The 18,076-nt window shown below is 42.1% G+C and overlaps 1 protein-coding gene across 1 annotated transcript in view; it reads right to left on the minus strand.

Moving 5' to 3' along the window:
* The window catches only part of CEP85L (centrosomal protein 85 like), a 132,802-nt gene extending 116,386 nt beyond the window's left edge, over positions 1-16,416 (minus strand). Inside the window, exon 1 of the mRNA XM_038133927.1 lies at positions 16,311-16,416. Coding sequence (XP_037989855.1) covers positions 16,311-16,323 — 13 coding nt within the window. The 5' untranslated portion in view covers positions 16,324-16,416. The remainder of the gene's footprint in view (positions 1-16,310) is intronic.
* Positions 16,417-18,076: the final 1,660 nt, after the last annotated feature.

Here is an 18,076-nt window from a genome sequence, read left to right on the forward strand (position 1 = left end):
TCTAGGATGCTGTCTTCTCCAGGATAAGAACAAGCATCTCCAGTATCTCTTAACATTCCCACAAACACTGTTCATCCAGGTGAAGACCATGCAGTCAGGTCAGTAGTGTGCAAACCTTTCTAAAAATGCTCCTTTCTTTTGGCCGAATAAGAACCATAATCAATTTTACTACCTCAACATGTAAAGATTATTCCAATTTAAAAAATTAAAAAGTTACATTTGATGCAGGCAGATAATGAAGCCTTAGGACACAACCCTGTCTAATCCATCTATTTCAGACTGGGAGTTTGAAACATGCTTTGGACTGTACAGTTTTGCACACAGAGGATATGCTCTGATCTTTTATGCCTCCTCCTTTAGTTAAGCTAGGTTTTCACACCGACAGCAGAGCTATTGTGTGCATGACATTTACTGCTGGAAATGGATGCTGTGTCTTGGCAATGAATGGAAAATCTGAGCATTAGCAATGAAAAGATATCTTCAGAGTGTTCCTTGGTCTCTTGTTAGTCATTCAACATAGAGGAATTCAGCACAGAGGAAACACGCTGGGTGAATGTCAGTGTTCCCAGCTCTGCCTGAAGAAAGAAAAATCCTGCTATAAAACAGAGTATGGGCACTGAGCATGACAGGATCCAGATTTTCAGTGCACACCAATGAAAACCTTCCTGACAGCAGAGTTCCAGCAACCCAGCTGGGGTTTATTTGGGAAACGTGCAGTTTTCCACATAAGAAAGTAAATTGGGATGCTTGCTTTCAGATTGTATGGAAAAATCTAATTGCTCTGACTAATTTGTATTTAGATGCAGCTTTATAGCCTGCAGCAAGAAGACATAGTCAACTGGCTGGAAAGTATAGTGTCATCTGAACCAGAAGTTCCCCATTTTTTTAACCTCCTTTGAGAATGGTGTCCATGGTCTGAGTCTGACTGGATTCCCAGGAGACATCACAAGCTCTTTGCACAGGTACAGCTCTAAGGCTTTGCATTCACTTACTCTTTCACCAGGTTTATATCACTTTCCAACTTCACCTGAGTATGCTTTCCTGTCTGTCTAGATCAGTGTCCTCTGCTGAGGCAGCAAACCCCTTCCCAGCTAAAGACAGTTGCCACTATGCAACCTTTTGAAAAGGAGTTCACAGCCTGGGTCACATCCCAAATGCTGTGTGCGTGCCTGATTGCTGTGTGCACAGACTGGCACCACGAGGGGACTGGAGCCAGCTCCAGGCTCTGCCTGCCACAGACTCGCTCTGGATCTGATGGGTGTGCAGGGGTCCACAGCTTTATTCCTTGCAGTGGCTTTGTAGGTGACGATCTGAGGATGCACAGAACAAGCCACAGAACCTGTGCAATTTAAAACTAACCTGGGTTACTCACACAAGCATGTAACACACTGGATTTCTAATGTAGAATTTGTATGTCTTTCAAGCCAGAGCCAAATGAAAATAAAGAGCTTAGACAAGGCACAAGATGGTTGCTGTAATCTCCCTGCCCTTAGCAATGCCATGAGGATGATGCTCTTCTGACTGATGTGTTGTGTAATGATTTTTTGCATATAATTCTTCATGCAATTAGACTGAAAGTTGCTGTCTGAAAGATCTGTTGAGCATTTATGCCCTGTATTTTCTCATTTGATTCATATTGAAAAATAGAGAATACATCCAGCCAATCAAGATGACACTCAAAGTTGCTTTTTGCAGTACCATCCATTATAAATGTTACTTTCATCAGCTGTATTTAATTTCATGCTGGCAACATAGATTAAAAAAGAACCCAATTCAATTTGTTTACAGATTCTAAACAAAAGATAATTATTTGGCTACGGAAAAATGATCTAACAGTTTATCTAAAACCTGCTTCCTTCAGAGTTTCAAGAACTTAGTGAAGGAGAAGGAGGAATTTAGTGAAAATTTTTTGCTGTTCTTAAAGAAGACTAAACTTGAGCAGAAGCAGTCAAAGATTTGACTTTCAGAAATTGTTATTTTAATTCATGTTAAGAAAGAATAAAAGTTGCTGTCTTTCGTTTATGTCATTATTACAGTGTACCATTACATGTGGGCTTTTTGTTAGACAAAATTTTTCTGGTGAATCATGATGAGGTATAGCTTTGGCTCTTAAATGACATATAATTGTTTCATATTTACATTTTTTCACACTTTTTTTGCTAAATAAATCCTAGAACTCACTGAACAGTGAGTTTACTGCACAATGCAGTTTTAAAACATGCACAAAACCAATTCTGCACACAAATGTTTCTGTGAGAGAGTTAAAGCTGAAGTAATTTGGCACCAGAGCAACAGCGTGTGAGGCAAGTTTTTATATTGGACAGGCAAGAAAATGTGGTTATTTGAAAGAAGTAATTTAGGATAAAATATATACACAAGCTAAAATCTAATCAAGGTGCTTGCTTCACTAAGTGTATTTACATGGGTGCTAGTATACTAGAAAAACCCCCGAAGGACACACATGAACATAAAATGAGACAAATGCATTTACAAATCATGTTACAGGTCAGTGAACAAAAGATGCTGCCCTTGACACATAGTCCTGGTCTATAAAGAGAGATGTGTGTTTAATCTTAGCCTCATTTCCAGTGGACAGATGGCATTGTTTTGCAAAACCTGTAGCATCAAAAGGCCTTACATCAACACTGCCACATCTGTAAAGTAACAATTTCCCGGCTCGGTAGGTAACAAGTTCCAGACTTGGTGATTTTTACCCCTAGAGCTCCCCAAGAGGATACATGGGAATATTAATGGGAAGGCAGCACTGCTGCCTTTTTGGATGGAGCACTCCTGTTCACTTTGCTATCCATCAAGTGCAGCATGAATGGGCAATGCCGTGCTGCTCCCCAGGACACTGCAGAGAGGAGAGAGAACCATCAGAGAAAATTACATCAGCTGAGCTGCAGAGCATGAATGATAGAGCCAGCAGGGCCCAGTGCACCTTCCTTTATGCCATCGTGATGCCATTTGACAGAAACCAGCTGCTCTGGTCATGTTCTTCACACTATACCCAGACCTGCCACCAGAATATGCAGACAAGACCCAAGTGTCTGATGCTCTTGTGCTTTGTTTTGTTTTCAGTAATTCCATATACTTATGTAGATTGATGTTCTTGTAATTAAAACAAAGAATCACTATCAACAAATCTCTCAGACCTTCAATGAAATTCAAACTGATTTCTGTGACAGCATTGAAAATACAGTATTAAGCCTAGTAAAAAAAGACTTTAAAAATATTTCTGCCCATTTCACAAGGAAATAATCTGAATACATATCTAGTGGCACTCCATCTCTGGTTATTCAGAAACTTCCTGTCAGGAATGAATTCTCTTGGCTTGCTTTACCAGAGGAATCGCTGCATACATGCCAAATCAACCAATCACTGGGTAATTCATAATGATGGCTTATCAAGTAACTGATAGAAAGTGTTGCATGCGTAGGAGGACTAGACTAATCTTAGAAAAGAGAGGGATAAATGTTCAACCCCCCGTTCCTAGATTTGCATTATTAGTGCCCTTATTGATGCCTAGCATCAGTGGGGATAACACTTTTTTATGTTGGGATTTTTTTGCTGAAGAAAAGAAATCAAGATCAGTTTGGATCTGCCCTTGTTCTCAGCTGAGATAGGTGGGTCCCTGGGTGTCCTAACAGATAACCTGTTCCCTGAGCTGCACAGGCTCCTGGGGAGTCTGGCTCCTGGCAAAGTCCCTGGCCCCAAAGCTTCCCCACAGCTGCCTCCCAGACTTATCTTCCAAGGAAGAGCTGCCCCCTGGGCTGCCTGGATGCCCACTGGAGCATGGGTGGCCTGGCAGCAGGCTGAGCCAGCAGGCAGAGAGCAACATCATGAGTAAAGTCAGTTCTGAGCCAGGCTGCCTCCTCACTTGCTTCTTTGCTGAACTTGAAAGCAAAATGGACATCTTGCTGTGGAAAACCTCCACGCCAGTGTATCAAGCATTCTCCTGATGGAGAGGCCTGCCAAGAAGCACCCCAGCACTGCTCCTGCTGCCTGGCAGAGCCACTGTGGCGTAGAAAGGTTTCCAGTCAAAAGAGGGACAAGCCTTGCCCTTGGAGCAGCAGGCTATTTGATGGGAGTCACACTGCTCCTGGGCCAGGAAATGCCTGGGAATAGTGTTCTTTCCTCCTTAGAGTGCACAGTTCCACCTTGTCTTCCAAACTGGTCTTTCTCAAAAAGTGATTGTCACACTAAATTCTCCCAGGAGGAAGAGAATTTTTTTTTTTTTTTGGTAGTGAGATAGCAAAACATACAAACAAAAGAGATTTCACAAAAATACTTCTATGATTATTTTTCTGGAGCACTCACAAAAGCTGTTGTGTTTGGCAATGAATTTAACAGTCAGTTGTTGTTCAACACTTTACCTTTAAATAACACTCCTAAATACTCCTGTACTGTTTTATCTGCCTGTTCCATGATGCTTCTGCAGGAAAAATTACCTCATATATTTGCACCTCCCATATTTGCACACTGTAAAGTTCATAATTAGAAAATAAACAGGAAAAACCACCCCTCTGAATTTTGCACAGCCTAAAGCATCTCTCAAAACAAGAGCACTGAACAAAACCTTCCTGTAATTTTATTTTTTATTTCCAGGGCCAGGTTTGGAGCATTTTTTGTACATAAATCAGTGTGCAGTACAGGAAGTGCAGACAGGCAGGAGCTGCAGTTTGCTCAGCAGTGGTAAGACTCTATAGGTTAAATCTAGAGAAAGCCATGCAGGAATCCCAGGAAGGAGATGTTGTTTTACATGGCGTACACGTCTATTGCATTTTCTGATTTCTTTCCCCTCTCCTATATTTTACATCATTCCTCTTAGTACTGAAAGAAACCAGGCTTAGGATCTAAATTCTGAGACTCCTGTGAAAGTTTTAACACAGAGCTGCAAATAAGTCTTGTGAAGCCAAATGTGATTTCTATGATTCTGTGATTTTTATTCTTTGTTCAATTCACACCTTTTACTGTGTTCTTCATAAGCAGTTATACAGAAGTGCAGGATTTGTTTTACACCTCAAATCAAATTTCATTTTCAGCTGCTCCAGAAAAGGAACAGACCACTTGTGCCGAAAGTCATCTCCTCCTGCTGCCTCTGCTTGCCCAGCATGATCGATGGCACATTTATATCCTGAAGCAAAGGGCCCTGCCATTTCTTCTGAGTGATCTGAGGTGGTGAAAGTGCTTTGTTATCTGATTTGTTATCCAAGCCAGCAAACCCAGGAATCTAAACTAGCTCAAAAGGAACATAAACCAGGCTGTGCTGGTGAGAGCTGCTCCTCCTCCAAAGGATTTATGTCTTTCTCTACAGATCACAAATATATATAATGAATCAAGAAGATAACCACAGCTATAAAGAGAACAGGTATGTACTCTTACATCCTATTCTAAAACGCCCTACATACAAAGCTATTTACTGTAATGCCTACATGAAACATTCACTAGTTTTATACACTGTTGTAGGAACACTAGAAAACATTTTTGTATATTAAATAATGTGAAAGTTTTCACTTTTTTGTCCTATAGCTAGTATTTTATGGGTTTGCACGCTGAGTTTCTTCTTTAAAGTTATTCAGTGCAAGTTGCTGACGAGTGTATAATATCTGCACAGTGGAAATAAAGCATTTGAAATCATGGAGCCATACTCTGCACACTTACTCTATTGTAAATCCCAAGTAACTCTGCTGACTTCACTGCATTTAAACTAGATTTATAATGAAATTCAGAAATTGTCCTGTACTTCCACTGATTAAGCTTCAAAGTCATGTACTTATGACCTTTTCTGAGTACAAAGACATTTTAGACAGTGTTACATAAGCATCTTGCTAGATACTGGATGACTTCAGTTAAAAAACAATGATGGCAACAATTACAGATTCTGCTTCAATCTTCTTAGTACTGCTGGAACTAGAAAAAATACTACCTTTTTTTGAAAGCTGTACAACATTATTTTCACTTATGATCCTGTTCTCTGGCTCAAAGAAACACAAAAGGTAGATCTAGAAGCAACTTACTTGGTGACATAGTTAATCCCCTGCAAAATACCTTTTTTTTTTTTTAATTTAACATTATTTTCTTCAGCATCCTCTCAAATGTCCTGAAGAATACAGCTTCTAGCACTTCTCAAGGAACTCCAGAATCTCAATATGCTGACCTGGGGACTGTGAAATAATAGCCCAGTCCAGGGCAGTATCTTTCTCCGAGTAGTAAGAAAAGTAGGAAGGAAGTAAGACAAATCCCAAACCCTAAACCAAGATCAAGCCCCTGAGATCTACCTGATATAATACTATCAATACTACCTCTGGAATTTTATTGCTTTGCACTACCCCAAATGTTTTCTCTCTGGAAAGCACTCTCCATAGCCTCTGTCATGGAGCACTGGATCCATCTCATAGCTTCACTTGGTGATATTGGACCACCAAACATTCCTAATAGGATAGACAGGCCCTGAAACCTGGCTTGTTTTTGACACCACACCTGCACACCTCATTCACAGCTGGAGCAGTTCTGATCTGGAGTTTTGCGGTATCTGTGTAATTGTGCTGGAGTGGTGCATTCAAGCAGAGGTTGCACAGCACAAGGTTTGCAACATGGATATAGGGAGTGGAGACCAGAAAGATCATTAACTCATACAGGTAAATACATACTGCATTCTCTGAGTCTTTCTTCTGGCCAGTTATTGGTAGCAATTTTTCAATCTGCATGGAACATATTTTGAACTTGGCAAGTCCTTTTGGTTACATGGAAAAGGAATTACTCCCTGTGTTACAATTCCATTCATGCTACTGATCAAGTTGGACTCATCAGAATCACAGAATAAGCTGTGTTGGGAAGGATACCGAAAGATCATTGAGTCTCACTCCAGCCCTGCACAGCATCATCCCAAGCCTTTTCAGTCATTTTCCATGGCAAAATAAATTCCTGCTGCCACAAGCCCATGTGTATTACATACTGTGTGTTTTTATCCCTTCACTTCAGGATTTACTTTTACCATGCTATTTAATTTGGTCTCAGATTTATGCACTGCAGGAAACTATTAACACATGAAACGGCCCTTTTCACAGATATGATCTCCTAATTAAACACAGAGTTAATTATCTCAGCCTTTATAACTGCGATTTTTTCCAACAAGTTAACCTTTCTTTTCTTTCTATGTTCAATACAGGGAACTGCTTGGGGTGCTTGCTTATCCCACTAAAACCCTCCCCCTGAACACTGCCTCCAAGCAATGGCTCGCTATAAGTTTGAGGAAAGGGGGACTGGTTGTCTCCACAGAAGCTTTTTTTGCTCTCTAGCTCTGCAAGTCCTCCAAATCCAGGAGCTTGGGCCAAACAGAGAATAGGCTGAAGAAAGATGCCTCCTATCTGCTTCACAGTTACTTCTTCAAGTCCTGGCAATGTGAGCCAAAAGTTCCCTGACACACAAGAAGCAAGAAGGGCTTAGGAAACATAAGTGGCAGATTGCTCCAGCCAAAACACAAGAAACTGCTTGAATGTTGGTGGAAGAATTGTATCTCACATGTGACAGGTGTCCTGAATGTGAGTTAAGAAAGATTTGGAACTTGGCCTTTGTGTGTCTCCACTTATGAGCTGCCAAAGCTCATCTGACGGGACACCTACAATGACACAAGCACTTCAAAACCAGAATCATTTAGGTTGCAAAAGGCCTTTAAGATCATCAACTACAACCATAAACCTAACATTGCCAAGACCATAAATGGAAATGGATTCAGTTTCAACTAGTCATTGTTATTTTCTGTTTCTGTTTTGAAACCACTTAGGGCTACCCACTGCAGCTGATGCCTGATCATAGCAGAACTACAAGCTCAAGCAAATTAACTTAATCTATGCAAAGGAGTGCTGCTGCTTTAAGCTGGAGTCTGTCTGCAGTGAATAACTGAGTGTGCAGTAGCCAGAGTGTGAATTTGCAGCCCACAAACTCATCTGCACAAGGCTTTTGCACAGTCATTGGGAAAGCAGAGTAATTTAATATATATTGTATACTAAGAACACCCCTAAAAATATATTTCAAAGTAGCTAATGAACTATACCTTCACCTTCTGGCTAAATATCAACTTATGTGCTCCATGTATTAATGTACAACTTAAATTAGAAACCATATGAGTTGGTGAACCCCAAGTTTCCTTTTGTGCCACAGCAAAAATAAAACCAGAAGCATTAACAGGGTAAGGTGGGAACAGGAGGGAAGGGACTTGTACTCCACTAATCCACACAAGCACCAGCACTCAGTTCTTCTCCCACTCAGATTCTCCCTCTGCTCTCCCCTGCACCAAAGCTCAGTGTCCTGCCGCATGGCTCAGCCTGTCCCTGTCCCCTGGTTTGGTCACTCACTTCCCTGCTTCCTCAGGGCTTGCTGCAGCCTAGTGCTGACCCCAGCCTGGCCCAGCAGAGCAGCCTGTTTCCTGCACGCCTCCTGACTTTCCACTGAACTGCCCTATCATCATCACAGCTAAACAAATAAAAGAATTTCCAGTTAAGAGGGTTTCATTATCTTTGATTTAATGCTTGTCAAAAGTTTTTTCCTCCTGATATAACTGATGTAAAATTCCAGGAAATGATCAGTTAAACCCAAGGAGAGTCTGAGCGGACACTTGTGCTGGCTGGACACACAGATAGAGTGTCCAGCCAGGACAGTCCCAGAATACTCTGCCGTGCTGGAGCATGCTGCTTGAAGTTCTCACAATACTATTTTCTGCCATATTCTAACTCATAATATCCATTTTTTCCCCTGTCTCCCCAAGCTGCAGCAATGGGATCTCACTGGTTCTTGGCCCTGTGGGAGAAGGGTGAGGTGGGTGCCCCACACTGAGTCACAGAACCCCATGGAGGTGCTGCACTTCACTTGGCCTCCAGCCTGGGATGTGTGCCTCTCCAGCTGCCAGTGCCAGGCCATGAGTCCTGATGGAGGAAGTGTGGCTCTTCTGGCATCTGCTCTGCTTCCCAGGCTTAAAAGCAGGGAATGGAAGGAGAATAAAAGCCCCTCTCCAAAGCAGACTCTTTCTGACACCCCGTGTCTGTATAATCTCAGTCTCTTGGCTGGGGCCTGTGGAGTAGTGCCAGCAGGAATACCAACACAGGGTTTTTCTTCCTCACCATCTCCAGCAATACTGCTCACCAGAGATGTGTTTCTTTCACATGTGTAAGACAATTTCCAAAACAAAGGATCTAAATATACGTTATTAATCTTATTTGGATTTTGTCCAGAAGAACTAAACAAAAGCCTTTTAAATAATAAGATAATAGTAGCAAAATCACGCTATTGGATTTTGGAAATATTTATTCAAAACTGTAAGAAATAACTGCTCAAAATATTCAGGCACATACCAGAAGTTCTGTCATTTGGGCGCATATTTTATGGGGTTTTTTTTTGAGACTAACCATTTCATTATATTTTTTTCTGCTCCATTTCTCATACACCTGGCTGGTTTTTCCCCATTCCTTGCGCCTCTGTGGGTAATCATATTCTCTGTGCAGCTCCCTCCTCACTCTACTTGGATGTTCTCCTCTGGGGTCATGCCTTCACCTTCTCACCATCTGCCTTGCTTGGGTGTTTGCTCAGACAAGCTTTTCTTGCTATGGGACCTCTGAACTGATGCCCTCTCTGCTCCCCTCCAGCTCTACCCCTAGGAGCTTTGGAAAACTGAATTAATGAGTGTGGACAGAATAATTTTGAAAGGTGCCAGGCAGTTTACATAAGATGGAAAGACTCACTTTTACAGCATCAAAGCCTCTGCAGGAGCAGAGACACATCTTGGCCTGAAAACAGAGCTCTTTTACAAGAGTTTTTGTGCTTAACCTTTTAAACCACTCTGTTATTTAAATTACAAAAAAACTGAATTCTGTTATTTGAAACACTGAGAGAGGAGGCTGCTATGTAAAAGCGGGTCAGAAATGGTCAACCTGTTTCCCTGAATGTCCAGCAGAAGGACAGGGTTGTGTCCCACAAAAATCAGGCCAGTCCTGTGTCTACGAGGCTTTTGTTTCCTGCCTTTATTCTTGCACATGACGTGCATTTTACGTGCAGGGTAGCTGCCCAAACACCATTTTTACTGATCTGTGCTACTATTCCATGGGAAATGGTGACTGTTGTGCAGAGTGTTTCCAGCAGATAAATGGCTGGATGGGAGCAAATGGTGGTCCATAAGTAAGGTGAAGGATATTAACTCCAAACAGTCACTAAATCTTTAGGAAATGCCCTGACCTCTGTTGGTTATTGCTATAAAAACTGGAAAAAAAATCCCAGGCATTTTTTCTCTATGACATAACCCCCACTGGTATGCATAGAATATATGTTAGTAAATCCTTTGGCTCTGTCTCTGTACTCTAGTCATCATAATTTGCTATTTTGGGGGAAATACATGCTAATTGCTGGGAAGAGTGAGGGAAGGAAACCAATATTGCTTTGAAAACCACAGTCAGAAATGAAGGCTCAGTTTCTCATTTTCTAAAGTGTCTTTACTTCCCTTAGCATCACTTTTTAAATTCTTATTGTTGTTTGGAACTTTAGGCTCCAATCCTTGGAGCCATTTTACTTCGTTCCTTCCCCAGGGTAGCTCCTGTTATTTTTATTTTGGAGGATTCCCCAGAATACAACCATAGAGTGTTTGTGTGTGACAGGTGTGTGTGCAGAGGAGGAAATGAGAGCAGAAATGCATTATCAGCATTTGAAAGGGATGCTATGGCACAGACCACCAGCGAGCAGCTCTGGATGTAGATGGTGATGGACAAAGTGGGCAACACCACACCTCTGCTTGAAGAGGGAGTTATAAAAGTGAGGAGGTTAAAAGGAAGGTAGCTACTTCCACTTAATTCTTAGCACTTCACTGAGGTTTTTGTTGTGCAATCTCTTCTCCCCCGTGCATTTCATCCAGTGTGTGCTCCTCCTACCAATCTGCTTTATGTACATTTTATTGCTTTGAAGAAGCTCTCAGAAGACACTTCAGCTTATGTGAGGACTAACAAGATTTCAGTGCCCGGTGTCCTTGTTCCTCACAAGACATCACTGCACAAACTTCTCCAAGTAATTCTTTCACAAGGAACACCATACTGTTGCCCATAAATCTAAGGGCAGCAGATGGCAAAATTAAAACTATGATGACACTAAGTGATACAAGTTAATTAAATAAGGCAGAGGAGTATTTTAACAAATGCTATCCTGCCGCACAAGTCAGCAGTATTTTAAAGATATTGCTATTGTATTTCCATCAGAGTCAGCAGTAGATACAACAATTTTTGAATAAGATCCTCTGCCTCCCAGCAGCCTATTGAGAAGGAGATGGAGGCAAGACCAGTGCCTGAAATGACTCGGAGGATGATGAAAGCATTGTTTAGTCCAGCCCCAATTTAGGTACTGATGATACACATTGGAAAATTTAAAAAGCTCTTTAAAAGCTTCGGTAGCAACATTTTTGATTGAAGGCAAACACTAGCTCTGTATGATTAGAGCAACTTTTTTTACAGGGTCCAGGGAGAGTTGCAAGATCTAACAGATCTGCTCCAGTCTCTTATAGGTGGAACTAAATTGCAGCACATGCCACTCATTCTAATCTTTCTTTGTTAATCCTCATCTCTGCTTCCACAAGACCATTCACTAATGCTAAGTTCACTGACAGTGAAACTTGCTTTTTTGCAGGTGCTGCATGGAGTTAGAATCATAGAGCCATGGAATAAACTGAGTTGGAAATGACCCATCAGGATCATCAAATCCAACTCCTGGCCCTGCACAAGACATCCCAAGAGTTACACCATGTCCCTGAGAGTTGTCCAAATATTCTGAATTCTGTCAGGCTGGTGCTGTGACTTCTTCCCTGTTCCAGTGCCCATTAGTCCATGCATTCCCAGGGACTTGTAAACCACAGGTTGAAAGTTGATAATCTCTCCCTCTGCGGAGACCTTGCATAAGCCAAGAACACCTCCCCTGTACAATCCCTCATGGTTTCCTTAAAACAATTTCTATCCTCTGTGATCAAGCTGCCTTTGCACAAAAGATGATCCACCTCAGCCACAGCACTGCCTTGTTACTATCCGTGTAATTCTCATTTCTCCATTGCCACTGCTTTTACCAGGTTTCTACATACTGATCAGTGCTTCAACTCACCAGTCTGCAGAAGCTGTTGCCTTTACTCTTCAAATCTCTATTCTCTGTGTTCACAAAACAAATCTTCCTACTGTGACCCTTTCTGCCATTTTAACTCCATTAATGAGTTCCTTCAAGAAGGCTAGGAAGGTGCTGAGAGATAACAGACATCCTATCTAGTGCTAGTTATCACCTTGAACCAATTGCTTGGCCTGTGTTGTTTGTTAAGATCACTGATCTTACCACACCTGAGAATTTTTTTGGGAACCAAGCTTACCTGCCTCCACTGATTCCAGCAGTGCTTCTCTGTTTGAAAAGGACCTAATTTCACTGAACAGCCATCTCTGGTGACTTGTGCACCTTAGCATCTCACTTTTCTAAGGCACTAACAGCAGAATTGGCTTTTAAGAAACTTCTCTCTCTCTCTGTCTCTTTCTTTTCTCTTTCCATTATGTAGTCCATGTACCTTCCTGAATAGACGAGCTCCTCTTCCCCTGGATCATTTCACTCAGAGCCATCCACTCTGTTGGCACTCAACTTTCTCTGCTACAATGCAATCCTCCTCATCATCATTCTGCTTGCAGACTCCTATATTTTGAATATTATCTTGTCTTTAGAGTGTAATTTCCTGAGATCATCAGATGTTCAGCATTGATGTTCTGGGGTCGGCCTGTAGTGCTTCCTTATTAGTCCCTACTACTTTGAATACCTCTCTCACCTTGAAAAATCTGAAGACAATTCTGCAATTTCAAAGTTCCTCAAAACCCAGTTTATTTCCACTTTATCTGTTTGCTTGCATTTTCTGCAAAGTTTGGGGGGTTTTCCCACTCCTAGTGTGCACACCCCTTCACCGTGTTCCCCACCTCTGCCTTTTCACAAGCCGAGATATCTTCGACTGTCGAGGGTACCTTAATCCCTTTCATGGCATATTCAAGACAGAACTTTTTAAGGACCTCTGGATATTCCTCTGCATTTTGTTCTGGCCTTGTGCCAAAAGCTTGTGGCTCACCATCTTCTCACAGTCCAGTTTTGTCATAGGCATCTCTGGCATGTTCTGCTAATGCCTTGATTTCCCCTCACTGCTTGTGCTGCCATGAAGCCCCAGGAGATCTGCTGGAACCTTTGTCACTGACATAAACAAGAGTCGAGTGAGTTTTAGGGAAGAATCACTCATGATACTGTCAAGACCAGATGGATTTTTTTCAGGTTAATTTTCTATTTAGTTGAGCATAATAATGCAAATGTAGATGATGTAGTAGAAGCTTTTGAAGAGAAACAATCATTCACTTAGAGGGTTTTGGCTGCAGTTATCCCTGCAAGCTCTCAGCACTTGGAGAGTTCAAAGAGCAAACAAACATTTCTCTCAAACTGCTTTCTAGATCCCTTGCAGCACAGCCATTTGGTCTCCAGAAGCACCCAGGTAATGTGGATGGATTTCATACAGATGAGACACAGAACAGACACAGAACAGCTAAACTCTGAGCTCCTCTAGCACCTTCACAAGTTCTTTCAAAACAGAATCTGTATGTGATGGAGTCAGGGGGCTTACCAACTCCAAACTTCATTATCTCACAACAACAACAAAAAACCCCCAAAAAACCACCCCCAAACAAACAAACAAACAAACAAAACCCAAAACCAACCAAACAAAAAACCCAAAACCCTAAAAACCATCACACAACCAAAACTTTGTAAAGAGAGAGACTTTGTAAAATAAACAAAGATTTTTTGCTCTGTATGATACTTCTCTGTATAAACTCTTAGCAGAAGCATCTAGTTCAGAGCAGGCATGAGTTTTATGAAAGGTACAGCAAAGAATCTAAACTTACATGCACTATGATACAAAACCCATTTTGTGAATTAGAGGAGCACTGGGCAAAGAGACAAGCACAGAATCATGTGGCAGACCAAATGCATTATTTATTATTTAGTAGGGCTTTTGTAATACAATTCCATACACTGATTTATTTATGAAGTGAAATAAGGAAGAAATTGAATTTTTGTGTGAAGAAAATAAGGTTTTATATTCAGTTACTATGCTAGCAAAAATTGATACTAACAAACATGAGCTGAAAAGATGGCATAACGTTCTTAGCCACTGCTCAGGAAATATTGACTGCAGCACATCAAAGCAAATGAAGGAAGTTCATATAGTAATGGTAAAAGATGACACCCAGCTTCTGGTTTCTCAGGCCGCCAAAGATCTTAAAGTGCATTAAAGGCAGCAGGAATGAGATCTCTCTTTTGCATGAAACTCATCCTCCTCCTGAGCATTTATGGCAAACCATTCACACCCCTGCCAGGCTTGGCACTGACCGAGATTTGGGCTGGCACCACCAGTGCTAGGCTACAATAATCCTTTAAAATAAAATGTGCCGCCAGGCAGCAGGAAGGTGACTCAGAGTGCAAGATCCTGTTCTCCACACTTGTCTGACCGTGAGACCCTGCTGGCACTGTCAGTGGTGATGCCCATGAGCACCAAACCTAAGGGTAGTTTCTCTTACACAAAGCTTTTTAGAGACTCACAGGAGACAGGGTAGACAAGATGAGTGGTGGCATTGAGAAACACCCTCTCTCTTCTTCACATCAGAGTGTCCATATCATGTCTGTGACTCTTCTGAAGAGCAGCTTTCTGGCTTCCCACTGTCTGGCATTGTATTCCTAATTCTGCAGCTGAATTACCTAATTCTCACAGTTCACTGAAATAGTGTGATGCCCAAGTGCTGTGCATTTCTCTCTACTTGGGCTCAGAAATGGAAATTGGTGCCTATTGCTAAGGCTACCATTGGAAGTCTCTGCATTTCGCAATTCTTCACATAAACTACAAGGATTGTCCTGGGCCTTCACATGCCACTTCATAATTCAAATTAGTGTGTTTAGGGGAGTATTTTACTTTACTTAACCTTAAGCAGAATGAATCCTTAAAGTGATGCTGCAACAAAACCTGAAGTATCACTGATGAGCATACAGCTAAAGAATTTATTTTCTCTATTACTCATTTCACACACTAGATCATAATAATTTTTACTTACTTTTTTTTTTCATTTGCCACTTTTCAAGTTAATGGCTTTCTTTCCTTTCCATTTCTAGATCTCACTTCTTCTAGAAGTAACAACAGAAGATTTGCTTGAGTAAACTGAAACTTAAAAACTGATCAGACACATGTTAAAGAAATTAAAACTTTCTGGGTGAGTGGAAAGAGGAGTGCCACAGTTGATTTATCAGTTTTAAAAGTGGTGATACATGGCATCAAGGGCTTCCAGACATTGAGACACAGAGGAAAAGCGGGAGTGCAAAGAACACGCTGAGGCTCTGCTCTTCTGCAGCCTGAGAAGAACGGCCCCTCTGTGGCTCACTCCGAGCTGGCTTCGTTCCCGCATTACCAGCAAAACAACTGCCTAGCAACTCAGCTTTTCCCACAACATTTCCTGTGTGCCCAGAAAAAACAGGATAGCACCTAATATTCTCTCTGGATAATCCCCTTGCTCGAGAGCTGTGTCCAGCCCTCTGTACACTTGGGAGCTGTAACCAGCAAAGCAACTGCTGTTGTGACGGAGAGGACAGGCAAAGCCAAACCAGTCCCCTGATCCCTGCTGCAAGTTGTGCAGGTTATCTGCTCCTCCGGCAGACAGAGAACTTGCTGCTTCCCTCCACTGCATCATCTCCCCAAACAAAGGCAGGAAGCCATGGCTGTCAGCAAAAAGGTACAGACATCCTTCCTAGTGAGAACCCTGTTTTGTGAGCTGCGAGGGAGCTCTCTAGCACACACTCCTCAACTGCTGGGAGCGTCCATCTGAAGGCGTAAATAATTAAGCACTTTAAAAAAAACAGTGCTGGCTTAAACATGTGAAATTGTTTTTTCCAGTTACTGCCTTTAAGAAACATTTACAGTCATATAGCAGATTTACCAACAGTTCCATTTTTATATCTGACATCACAGCTGCAGCAGTGTCTTGCAACTCAATATTTAAGTCACTTCCCTCACAGTTTCAGCACCAGTGAGAAAAGAGCTGCCTTGAATCTTCTGCAGCTGTTTCTGAGCAACATGCTGAGGGGACTGCAGAATACACAGTTTTGGCCATGTGTTCTCTGGAAGCACAAAATTCTCATCCCTCCAAATGTTTGAGAAGCACCGTAAATAAGCTCTAACCAGCATAAATAAGAAAGCACTCTTAACCAAACACAAAGAAATTAGGGCAGCAACTTACTTGCCGTCTTCATAACTTCCTCAGGAACATTGTCTTTTCAAATGAGTGCAACAGGAAATCGTGGTGGTAACGGGAGAGCTGCACGGCTGCAGCTCAAACCACGCACTGCAAAGTGCAGAGGCACTCAGCACTGGGTTGGTAACAACAGGCAGCCGCCTCCCCTCCTTCTTGTACTTTGCATGTAAATCTTAAACTGACGCCATGTGGAGAGAAGTGACTTTAACAAAGATCTACCAGAAATATGTCTGTGAAAAGGCTTTATTACTCAGAGCTCTGTGCTCAGAATTGCAGCGCTTGCCTCTGTGAAGTGCTCCCACACCTACAGATGAGAAGCATCCCAGGACTGCTGCTGTTTAATGCTGATTTTATCTGGACAGGTGTTCATGGTCTTTATTAAAGGCAATACTGACCTTTAGTTCCTCTTTGTCACGTAGGGATGAACCTGGACCTCTCCTGCCCTGCCTTTTGCTGCAGTGTGGTAGAGATGTGCATGCTCAAGGGTTGAATAGGTCCACAGACATCTCCACATGCCCTTGCCTTCTCTGCTGAGGCAGAACATTGTCCATAAGTTAACCAGGACCCCGCTTCTACCTTCTCAAACAGAGTTTCATAGTAGGTCAGACAGCTTCCTGAATCCTTGCCAGTGTCCCACAGCTTTTAGACAGAAACTACAATCTCTTTTTTGTTTCTGAATTAGCATCTGACAGATGCAGAAAGCTGCCACTAACATCCAGCTCACAGAAATATGCAAGACTGGGAACTCATGGAAAAGCTCTGATAGCATCACATTCTGCAGGCATGTGGCGTGTCTTTGATAACTGGATTGCCTCACCAGGGTTTATACTTTCAGCTCTGCATTTTTGTCGCTCAGTTTAGTACCCACTGAATAGTTAGATAAGGTAGAGATTAGCAGCAGAGCAACAAACTATTCATGCAAGTGGATGACATGTTGACAACTAAGCTATAACTGCAAGAACAGTTGAAAAATCTTGCAGAGATGTTGTGGTCGCACGAGACGTCAGAATTTCAGAAAAGAGCAGTTGTACAGGACTGCTGAAGGGCAAATCTAGCCTACAGAACCTGTGTTTGTGAGCACAGGTCAAGAAACTTGCAGAATTCCTCCAGGAACTCCATCTGACTCTGCAGGGTTGGTGGATAGGGAAAAATGTTTGCTTGCAAGCTGAGTCAGCTCAGTGACACGGACTCCAGGAGGTCCTGCTTACAAAGCTACATGTCAGACTAAAAACCACTGGAGACACACATGTGAAAGGAAACATCTGTGCCAGCAAGTTAGCAATGCCGTCTTGCACAACACAAGTCAAAAGGCATGGAAGGAGAAGTTTTACCTAGCTTCGCTGAAATCCATCTGGTTTCTTTGCATTTTTCCCATTAAATATAGACAGTCTTTCCTTGCTGCATCTGCAGATAGTCTGAACAGCAGTGGCTGGAAAAACATGGTTTGAGCTTCCTCAGACCCCTGCCTGCACCAAGCACACCTGCTGTGGAGGTTATTTGACACCCTTGGTAATTTTGCCACTTTTTGAAGAACCTGCAAACGCAAACAAAAAGTTGCAATTTCCCCTCACCTCTACTATAATCTTATCAGCAGATAAGGGCAGCAGATGGTTTGACAAGAATGGTGGATATTACCCACTGACTGAAGTGAAGAGGCTGGCCCCTGACAAGTCAGACACCTCTGTAATTTATCCAGAATTAAAGGTCCTTTTGTCCTTGAGTTTCACCTTTCATTTCCTGTCTGGTTTCTT

This window comes from Motacilla alba, chromosome 3, assembly GCF_015832195.1.
Source record: "Motacilla alba alba isolate MOTALB_02 chromosome 3, Motacilla_alba_V1.0_pri, whole genome shotgun sequence".
Taxonomy (NCBI): domain Eukaryota; kingdom Metazoa; phylum Chordata; class Aves; order Passeriformes; family Motacillidae; genus Motacilla; species Motacilla alba.